Source organism: Gavialis gangeticus, unplaced genomic scaffold, assembly GCF_001723915.1.
Source record: "Gavialis gangeticus isolate Ggan-Ray unplaced genomic scaffold, GavGan_comp1, whole genome shotgun sequence".
Taxonomy (NCBI): Eukaryota; Metazoa; Chordata; order Crocodylia; family Gavialidae; genus Gavialis; species Gavialis gangeticus.
This window is the reverse complement of record NW_017728998.1, coordinates 46,583,639-46,594,782: the sequence shown is the minus strand read 5'-3', so window position 1 is coordinate 46,594,782 and position 11,144 is coordinate 46,583,639. Positions and strand designations below refer to the sequence as shown.

The window sequence follows — 11,144 nt, the reverse complement described above, 5'->3', positions numbered from 1 at the left end:
CAGCATTGAGAGGGTTCAGAGGAGGGCCACTTGCATGGTCAAGGGGCAGCAGGGCAGGCCCTACAAAGACAGGCTAAAGGGCCTGAACCTACTTAGCCTCCACAAGAGAAGGCTCAGAGGAGATCTGGTGGCTGTTTACAAACTCAGCAGGGGGACCAGCAGAAATTGGGTGAGGCTCTGTTCCCTCGAACACCACGCGGGTTTACTAGGAATAACAGTCATAAATTGCTAGAGATAAGGTTCAGGTTGGACATCAGGAGACACTGCTTCACAGTTAGGGCTGCCAGGCTCTGGAATGGACTCCCAGGTGCTTTCTCCTACCTTGGGGGTCTTCAAGAGGAGGCTGGACAGATATTTGGCTGGGGTGATATGACCCTGGCACCCGTTCCTGACCGGGGCAAGGGCTCGGACCTGATGATCTGTTTAGGTCCCTTCCGACCCTAAGCACTATGATACTTGGTTACTAGTTGACTGAGAGGAAAGCCTTCGACCTGCAGCAGTCTAGAGTTACAGCATGTCTGGTTCCAATCATTCACCCTAAAGCCAGATCATTCACCCCCACAGGCTCCTCCCAATGGTGCTGACCTGCACTTTTCCACCATCCATACCCCAAGCAGCCAACAAAGCACAGGCCTCTCTCCTTCATTTCTGTTTCTTCCTGGTAGAAGACATTCCACTGGGCATTTTACACAGCTGTTGAAAACACAATTCTCCTTGTGCCAAGAAGGACACTTGCTAGAAGCATGGCTGATGTCTCTGAGCAGAGTTCCACAGAATGTACTTACGGATTTGTAGGCAGGGCTGCCACCCACTGGGGATATGAATGCAGCTTGTTCAGTTCTTTTTTCCCCAAATGCAGGCCTCTAGCTCTGCCTTCCGACATGGATGTATAGAGAGGGAGTCCTCTAAAGACTGAACTGGGAGAAGTAACTTGGTTCTCAACCAAAGGCGGAAGGAGAAAATATTATTTGGGGGCTGAGTAAAACTTAAACATAAAAAATACTGCTAAACAGATACACACAGACACAGACACTGCCCTGCAGGCAAGTCTGTGAAGAGGAAGGAGTGTGTGGGGCAGCAGATCGAGGCCCCCATGGTGAAGGAGGGGCAGGGGCTAGGGCAAATGGAGCCCCAAGGCCAGTGTGGGTCATCCAGGGGTGCGGAGGGGAGGGGTTCCCTCTGCTGCGTGCACCCCGTGGGAGGTACGGGGGGGAGCATGTAACCCCCAGATTTGTGCATGGGGCATCACAGAGGCAGGCTGCAGCTGCAGGCTGAGCTCTGTGCCTCACTGCAATTGCCCTGGGAGCTGCACGTCACGCCATGTGTCTCCCACTGCCGGACAGGAAGGGGACGCAGTGTAGGCACAGCCAGCACACAGAAGGTACATGGCGTCACACACGGCTCCCAGGCAATGGCAGCAGGACACTACAGGTGGCGAAAGGCCAGGGCTAATGGGGTTTAGCCCTGCCTGCCCCACCACAAGGCAGAGCAGTGGTGGCAGGGCAGAGGGCCTCACAGCAGCCCAGGCATGGGCTCCAAGCTACTACAGCCAGGGTGGGGGGGCACATGGACACAGACGGGCAGCTGGAGCCTGTAGCAGCTTGGCTGCGTGTGGAGCACTGCCCAGCACAGCAGGTAAGTCTGTTGTGGAGAAAGGACGTGGTGGGGGACAGATTGAGGGCACTGCAGTGAGGGAGGAAGTGGGGCAGGAGCAGGAGCAGGGGCAGAGGCTGGGGTGAAGGGGGCCCCAGGGCCAGGGCGGGTCATGGGATACTCAAAGCCCAGATGGCTTGTCCAGGAGCGCAGGGGACATTCACTGCTGCATGCACCCCAGCGGAGGCCCAGGAGGAACATGGCCCCTTGATCTGTGCACGGGGCGGAGGTAGGCTGTCACTGCAGGCTGGGCTCTGCACCCCGCTGCCGCTGCCCAGTAAGGACACAACGCCATGTGGCTCTCTCCCACATGTGCTCAGCCACCCCCACCACCCAATAATATTTTCTCCTCCTGCCTTTGCAGGGTGCAGAACCCAGCCCACAGCAGCAATTCACGTCTGCAACACTGTGCATTAATCTAGGGATCACATGTCTCCCATGCTTCCTCCAGTGGCAGAAGTCCTGCCACAATCCCTGGATGAGCCACATGCAGCTCCGACCGTCCCATGACCCATCCCAGCCCCAGGGCCCCATTTGCCCCAGCTCCTGCCCCACTCCCTCCTTCACTGTGGGTGCCTTGATCTGGCCCCCCATGCCTCTTCCCCTTTACAGACTTACCTGCTGGGTACTGTGCTCCTGGTCACCTCTGCAGGCTGCAGCTGCATATTTGTCTGTGTGCCTCCCGCCCTGCAGCCGCCTGGAGTCCACAGCCAGGCTGCCCTGCGATCCTCTGTGCTGTCACCACTGCCCTGAATTTGGGGGTGCTAAGCCCCGTTAGCCCTGGCCTTCCACTACCTATGCTCTCAACAGCAGCCTAAACTCACATGGCAGGTGTGGCTTTCAGTGGAGCTAGATGCCAGAAAACTATATCCAGTTCAAGAAAGCCTAGGGCCAAATGGTCTACCCACATTTCACTCTAATGCTGCTTCTACTGGAAGCACCATGTAATAAGCCGTGAACTCACCTGCAGTATGTTGAAAGCCTTAAAAAGGGCAGGAACAGGTGAACAACGACGAGCATCGACTAGTATGGTCAGACCCAAAGCTTGGCACCCTGGTCTGTAAGGAAAAGAGCAGAACCAGATACTTGTCATTACCAAAGTACAGCACCATCCACTAAAGCAGATGAAACTGAGCTGTACAGCACTGTACGGTAGTGTACTGTACATATATTATTCTATAAAGAGGAAGCAAGTAACTGTTCTCTTATACCTACACTACACCATTTTGCAGACAGAACTCTTGTTGTTCCAGAAAAATTGAGTGTGCCCATACCCAAAGCTTTTATGAAGCAGAGCAACCTGATTCCTTCAAGTCAAAGTAAGGATTCGGCTGCCATCAGAATCTGGTTCAGAGCTGCCAGAGGCAGCATGGATGTAGGTATGCGCAAGTGGCTTGGTGATGCCAGCTGATGTCTGCTATCAGGACTTCTGTTGGCAAAACCAAGAAGGGGCAGCCAAGGCCACATCCTCAATATTTTTTCTCTGAACATCCTTTCTTTGATCTTTGTTCTCTTATTATTTGCTGTTAAGTAAGCTTGTGCTTCCCTACCCTTACTGCAATGCTCACTGTGTTGCTCCACTCTACAGCAGCAAATCCCTCATGCTGCACAGACTATCACATGAATGCTGATTCCCTCTCCTAGTGCTACCTAGGATGGCAAAAAGTGAGGGGAGAAGCCAAAGTGAAGCCAAACAGTGTGACAGAGAGGCAATTTCACATATACTAAGACAGGCCTGTGTGACCATAACAGCAGTCTTCCTTATCTGCATGGAGTATGGGTTAGCAGAAAGGCTGCCTCTCAGAAGCATCTCATAGAGCTACTGCATAACTGTCTCCTTGAAGGGCTATCTCAGTATCCCCTCCATCACAGTTCGTGAGCCCTCTTTGTGAGCTAGTACAGCATAGTGTGTAATGGTCTAGGTTCATGGCCATAGGCTCCAATTCCACGGGTACTCTCGGGTTCAAGCACCTACTGGAAAAATTACTGGGTGCTCAGCATCCACAAGCTACAGCCGTGGCTACTTGCAGATGTTAAACAAAACAAAACTGTGCTTTACTAGAAGAAGCAGTGCATTATTTCAACCCCGCTCTGCAGCATCTATAAAGATTGGGCACTTCAACAGGGCTTTTTCGCATTTTTAGCTAAAACTGATTCAACCAGCTATTAGATAAAAGTGCCAAAAAGCCCCACTAAAGCACCCGATCTTTACAGATGCTGCAGAATTGGGTTGAAGTAATGTGCTGCTTCTTCTGGGCACGCATGGGGCTAGGCGCAGGAATACACTGAGTTTAAATTAAAGCGCCATTTTCGGTTTGTTTGTTTTTTTGTGTGTGCAAGCACCCACCAGCAAAAACCAAAGTTGGCACCTATGTTTATAGCAACACCTGAAAATGTCCAGTAATACAGACATTATTCTCCTGCTTAGCATGCCCACATGGCACTCTGCAGATCCAAACTGCTTAGTGAGCACTGGCTAATTCACCCTTGCAGCAAATCTTTAGTGATTTGGTTCTAAGACTATTCTGGGCCATCACCTCAGTCTGTCAAACAAGGTCATTACCATTCAGCCTCCTGGGTCTCACATTTCAGGCAGATCCAAGGAAAGATTGGAGCCATTCACCCTGCCCAACCACCTGACCTGGGCCAACAGTTCCACCAACCTTGGGATGCTGTGTAAGTACAGGAGGAGGCGCACCAGCTCACTGGTGTTGCAGTGGGGGTTTAACCAAATCGTGTTCCTCATTGTGATGATAGCCACAGCGTGTCCACTTTTGTCTCTAGTGCCTAAAAACAAAAGTTTATTTTAATGTACGCACTAGCTAGAGCTTCTGAGAATCACTCAAAAAAAACACCCCCAAGGCAGCCCATCCCAGCCGCAGCCCTCCATGGGTTTCCCTAGCAAATAATGGCATTGCTGTTGGGCTGCACAGGAACATCCCAGTGCCCACCCCTCCAGAAGAGAGCAGGCCACCTTTGCAACACTCCCAAGCCCCAGCACTAGGAGACACAAGCCAGACACCTAAGCCCTACCCTCCTGGAAGCCACAGTGCTGCTACTGGCCACTACTGATGTCTTTCATACCACATTCATTCTTAAAAGCAAGACATGGGGCCCACATTCAGTTGAACACAAAGCATTGAAGTTCAGGTTAGAATTCTTAAAGCCCAAGCAGGATGAGCACCTTACCAGCTGATTCCTGTCAGCTGGAAGGAATTCAAGCAGGTTTTCAGAAGAGTGCTGCCTAACCAAATGCAGCTCTAGTGGTCTAGGCTGAAGGAAGAAAGCTGGTGTAGCAGCACACAAAGCAGGTGGCTTCTGTTCAAGGACAAAGCCCTAGAATGGAAATCCTCAGCTTTTGCTCCAGGAGTGCACAAGATAAAAGCCCCCAAAATACCATATTTAACTCAGCCTCAGGCAGGCCGGTGGACAAGGAGGCCTAGCTTGCTGCTGGCCTTGCAGGAGATTCCATGCCCATCTATGAAGATCACAGAGAGCTTAAGATGTAGATGGCACAGTATTCACAATGTACCAGATCACTGCCCTTAGAATAACCTAACTCCCCAGAAGCAACCTGTCTGGGACAAATGAAACCCCTTCGCTTTAGCCAGACAGTTCTGATGCAGGCAACCAGGAAAGCAATGCTGAAAGGCAGCCATGACCCTTTCTCCCAAGACAGAGATTCCAATGGTGCAAGATAGAAGATGGATTTTAACAGGTTGTCCCAGCTGTGATTTATTTACTCAAGGAGCTCCTTCAGCCAAATGATACTGTTAGTGTTACACTTTAATAATCCTTCTTAGCCTCTGATTTATAGAACATTGAGAAAAATTATATGAAGGACCCCAAATGGACACTGCTCGAACATCATCCAATCTGAAAGGCAGGTGCAAGGGCAATTTAACAAAGCATTTGGAAGTTTCCACTCAGAGATCCATACTTAGACTCTTCCATTCAACAACCTAGACCAAGATCCAGACACAAAGCAGAAGGAAGCAGTCACCTCTGTTAAATCACATGGTCTCACTATTCTCCAATGATCACTTACCTATATACACAGGGAAACACATCTAATGCATTGCAAGAAATTCATTAGCAGTGATGCCATTTCCAGTTATAACAATGGTATGAAATGATTAAAACAAATCACAAGAAGTCTAACAGGAGCAGACCCCTAATGAAAAAATAAAGTGAAACATTCCTATCTCCTACTTATTCTACTGCTGCCCAACAAAGTAACTATCCTGTGCTACTCAGCTGCTCTCTCCCTGAGAAGAACATGAATAACATAAAACAGAAAAGAACATGAATGCCATCACTTTTACCCTTTTCAATGTAATTGTGGAGGTTCCTAGCATCTCATTGGGCATGTGTGCATGTATACATCTAGCTCACACTCCATCTAATATTATGTTGAGCACTTTAAATACCTGGGGCTGGTTTGGGGGATTTTAATCCATTCAATATCACTTTTCCAAGAAAAGCCACCTCTCCCTCAGACTGAGATTCCCTTCAGAGCTGCAGAAATGGCATCCCCACCAAATAGCAACCTCCATCACAAGTTATTTTTTCTGTATTGCCATCAGTTCCCAAATTATGGTCCATGGGGCATCAGAGATCCATGAAGCCTTGGTAAGTGGTCTGCAGCTGGTCTATAGGTTATACTATGCCCCATCCACTTTTACAGCAGTTTCAATTAGATGTTTGATGGTAAAGATACACAATGATTCCTGAGAAATTTGCAGGTTGGCAATGATCTGGTGGTCCAAAAATGTCTGGGACCACTGACCTAAGTACATCTTAAGTGTGTCAGAGATCTTCTCGGCCAGCTTCTTTGTTGGGAGCAAGTCACCTGGAGTGTCTGAGAGTGCAAGTCCCCATTTCCTGCTAATCCTCTCTTCATCCAGAGAGCATTAAGAGTCAGCCAGAAATTTAAGATCATTTTCAGAAAAGCTTCTAATGCAAAGCCTACATCACACACAACCCCACAATCCCAATGTAAAGTGTAAAGTACACATCTACTATCATGACACCTGAGAACTGCAGCCCTGTAGTAAAACCCTTTCTTCCACCCACCTGGCTAAGCTACTCACCAGGCAGGCAGGCAACTCCACTCATGAGGACTTCCAGGTTCACATCCCTTGCTATAGTGGGTACACTTTGAGGACTTCTTGGTGATGTAAAAGATGTGGAATCTTGGCGAGCAACAGCTGTTGAGTTTTCCTCCCGGGCACAAGCTCTATCCACCGGCACCGGCAAATCTGTGCAGATTCCTTCTTTTACCTTTTCCACCCCTTCCATTCCTGTAAGATAAGAACAACCCCCATGGGGTCAGCATACAGGAGCTAAAGCACATTCCCACTCAAAGGTGTCAGTTCATAAACTCCAGATTGAGTAAGCTGCCAAAGATAACAGTCATGAAGCCTACTCTGTGGCTCCTTAGTAGGAGTCAGGAAGCTGCTCTGCAAGGTGGTTAAATCATGCTTTTCTAGTTCATATTAAAAATAAACCTCCTTAGAAATCAATTCACATCTCTAACCACAAGAACTAGTATTACTTATTTAAATCATTTAAATGAAATATAAAATATTTGAGCAGTGCGTGATAGCTACCAAAGTTTTAAGGCCAACCCTCTGTACTTGGGGACATTGTTATCTCAGCTGCTGGAGATGCAGTTTATTGAAATGATGACCTAGCTTTTAGATAGCTAAAGCCCCACCTGAAGATGCAGAGAATATTTTCACTTCAGTTTAGTTGAGTTTAATAAATAATTTGTTCAAAACTGTCAAACTGATAGGGGTTAAAAGACTTGTTTTCCCTTGACAATTTTTTAATGAAACACAGGTGTAAAAGGCTGAGATCTATTAGTTCTAAAGTATACAAACAACCAGTTTTATTCACTAATTACAGAAAATACTTCCATTGTTTAATAAATTGGTTAGTTTAAAATGCAAAAAGTACTTTTATCCTTTTCCTCTTACGTATCCTTTTCCTCTTGGCTTTTTTATTTTACAAATAAAAAAGCAATTTTAAAATGCTAGCTTTCTACTTTTTTAATTAAATTCAAATTCCATGCAAAACCTACTTAACGCAAATCATACAAAAAAGTAATCTAGGAAATAGATGTCGTTCAACATTTTCCGGTACAATAAAGTATAAAATTTAAGAGTTGGGACAAAACTATGCTAAGCTGTATCATTTGAAAAAAAAATAAGTAGATGATCTACCCTCTTGGTTAGCAAAAAAAGTAGTACTAGATTTAATTCTACACTCTACACGTAAGTGCAAATCAGCAGCATTTTAACAATTACCATTGATGCTGAGAATCAATCTTCCTTCAGAAAAATAACTAAAGAGTATAAATATAAAACAAGATTATAATTGATCATTAAACTCAAGATTTCTGCTTGCTGACTTAAATGACCAACTTCAATCCCTCCTGCTGCTGCATCACAAGGGCTGTAAATAAACAGGATCTATTGACAGACAGACAAAGTGGAAATATTTAGGGTACAGCTAAAATGGTACCTAAGGCCACTCCCAGGCCCAACCTTTAGCTTAAACCCACTAACCAGCTACATTAGAAACTCTCTGGAAGCACCCAACTTACCTCAGCTAAGCTCTGCAGAGATCAAGTTTTCCCCTAGCCCACTTCCTTTCCCCAGCACATTCACAATTCACCCAAGCACTGCATAGCATAACACAAGAAGTCCATCACTGGCTTTTTTTGCATCCCACTTCCCATCTCGGTTCGACCAGGAACCTCAGCTGGTGGCTCTTCCACAGAGCCATCACCACAGGTGTGTAGCTGGTGCGGTTTACAAATGCCCCCAGCACCTGCCCCTTATACGAGCAGTGGGAGACCCTGATGCATACCTCCCTGCAGGGCACCAGGCTGCAAACCCTTCACTGCCTCTTCCAGAACCTCCTGCTGAGGTTCTAGCTGCACTACTCCCTGCACCTTTTAATTTACACACTCCCTATCTGTGGCCCCAACAAGACTCAGGGCTTCCTAGTCAGCCTCCTCGTGGCCCTAACCAAGCCTGCAATCTATCTGACCAGAAAGAAGACTCTGGCTAGGAGGACCCCTGGGGACTGCAGGGCTGCTTTACTGGCTCTCGTCTGTTCACATCTCTGGGGAAGGTTTCACCAGGCAGTGTCCTGTGGCTCCTTGGACTCATTTTAAGGCCAACGAGCACTATCCAGCATATTCTGCTCGATATCTTCCCCTTGATGCACTCATTATAAATCTATGATTCTCACTCCTGACCCCATTTTTCTATTGTCCCAGTAATCAGTGATATGACCTTACTGGCCCCCATCACTAAGGGGGCTTATAGCTCTACTTGGTGAGCTTTGGACCGCCATCCTGACTGGCATATCAAAAGGCCTGTCTCTGCTGCCCATAATTAGAGCTAGGCATGGAAGGAAAGACAAAGCAGGGCGGAGGGGGATTCCTAGAAAGGATCCACCTGAATGTCTAGTTCCTGCTCTTCTAGGAAACAGTTTGTCACCGCTTGTCTCTCCTGTACTTCACACATGCTGACAAAGCAGTGTGATATAGATGGAGAAAGTGCTGTATTTGGCGTGGGAGAATTGGGGGCAAACTTTCTACTTGTGCCAAGAGAGGTACAGATTTACACTTAGTTAGATAGCCTTTTAGCTCTCTCCCCACAAAACAGTGCCTGGGCTGGGTTCAGTGTGAACTCAAGAAATGAAGGATGTTTGCAGGTTGAAACTCAACCCATGCATCAATACAGCAGAAAAGTGAACAGCTGCTTCTGCCAACAGAACAACAGGCCCTGCAGCAATGAAATCAGGTGTAGAAAGCATATCTAGTTTCATTTACTATGAAGCTTATTAGCCAGCAGCTCTTCCAGTTCACAGGTGGGTATCAAGATAAGTGGGCTGTCTTCAGCACCTTAAACCCTGCACTCCAGCATAATGGACCACCACCGGGTCATGGTTCCAACAGAATTAGCCAAAAATGGACAGGCTTAAATCCAAATGCTTCTCCTCTCACTAAAAGGCTATCCCATGTGCATGCTCCCTCTCTCACAGGTTATCCAGGCTGGTCCTTGCACACTGCCTGCTTTCCTTGGTTACCATGAAACAAATAAGCAAGCCAGGAAAATCAAGATCTTGGGCCACTCAGCCCAGCCCTGAGTGAAGGCTAACACACAGAGCCACCTCATCCCATGACGTGGACCAGGAGTCACCTGTCCAGGGCAGTTGGAACTGCTCTCTTCTTTCTGGAGCTCACGGAGTCTGCCCATGGAACAAGGTAGGAGAAATTCTCTCCAGATCTCAAACAGAGGCTTAAATGGTAGACCTTGCGTCCTGGACAGCAGAGGGTATGCACTCTGGGGCACTGGAATGAAAGGAGGTTCAAGGCTCCAGCCATGCAGAGTGGGTGGAGGGAAGGGGAAGAGGCTGGGGAGGACACTGCTGTATGGGGGGGTGTCATTGCTGGCAGCCAGGTTAACACTCCCCTTGCCCCACAGCCACTGCAGTTATATGGCAAGCATCTGTGCAATTTGGTGGCAGCAGCAGGTCCAGCGAGGAGATGCCTTTCCTGTTGACCAAGACACATCCCTTCACACCGGTAACTTCTCCCAAAAATCTTGCAAACTAGTCAGGGGGGACCAGCAGGCACTGGGGAAGTCCCTGTTCCCCCGAGCGCTGCCAGGAGTGACCAGGAATAACGGTCACAAGCTGGCAGAGGGTAGATTTAGGCTAGATATCAGGAAGTGCTACTTCACGGTTAGGGCGGCTAGGATCTGGAACCAACTTCCAAGAGAAGTGGTGCTGGCTCCTACCCTGGGGGTCTTTAAGAGGAGGCTAGATGTACATCTTGCTGGCGTCATTTGACCCCAGTACTCTTTCCTGCCAGGGCAGGGGGTCGGACTAGATGATCTACTTAGGTCCCTTCTGACCCTAGAAACTATGAAACTATAAAAGAGGGAAGGTGAGGCTGACAAGGGGACTCCCTCTGCTCCAATTCTGATCTAGGCAGCCAGAGCCTTGAGCCGCCTGCCTCCATTCCAGCACTCCTCTTTGTGGAGCACTAAGGGTCACGCCCTGGTTGCCCGCTTTCAGCTATACTACACAGATCCTATACAGAGTTTGCAAGAAAGGGGGTGGGGGCAGGAAGGGAACTCCTGACACTTTCTCCTCACAGCCCAAACATGTTTGAGCTAAAATAAGCAATCTTCAGGGAGGAAACGTTAGGACTCAGTCCCAGGCATTCCACAGAGAGCTAAACAGCAGCTCTGAACCTTACAGGCATTGGGCAGTTTTATGGCTGTTAAAGCAGCAGAGATCCCTGACTGACTCAGGCGCTGTACAACTGCATGATTTGCAAATGCCATCTGAAACTGGCTCTCTCCCCCATAACTCATGAGTGAGGAACGGCCTGCTTCCAGAGGGAATCTCCAACAGCCTCTGGATGATGCTTGTGAGTAAGCTACTCGAGATCTGATTAGATATAT

General features: G+C 48.1%; 1 protein-coding gene across 5 annotated transcripts in view; it reads right to left on the bottom strand.

Moving 5' to 3' along the window:
• PLEKHG4 (pleckstrin homology and RhoGEF domain containing G4) overlaps positions 1-11,144 on the bottom strand; it is a 172,352-nt gene that overhangs the window by 145,612 nt on the left and 15,596 nt on the right. For all 5 annotated transcript variants that reach the window (XM_019505853.1, XM_019505857.1, XM_019505856.1 and 2 more), the window contains 3 exons: positions 6,747-6,956; positions 4,317-4,440; positions 2,618-2,711 (listed from right to left, as the gene is read on the bottom strand). In XM_019505853.1, the coding sequence (XP_019361398.1) occupies positions 2,618-2,711; positions 4,317-4,440; positions 6,747-6,956 (428 nt within the window). The remainder of the gene's footprint in view (positions 1-2,617; positions 2,712-4,316; positions 4,441-6,746; positions 6,957-11,144) is intronic.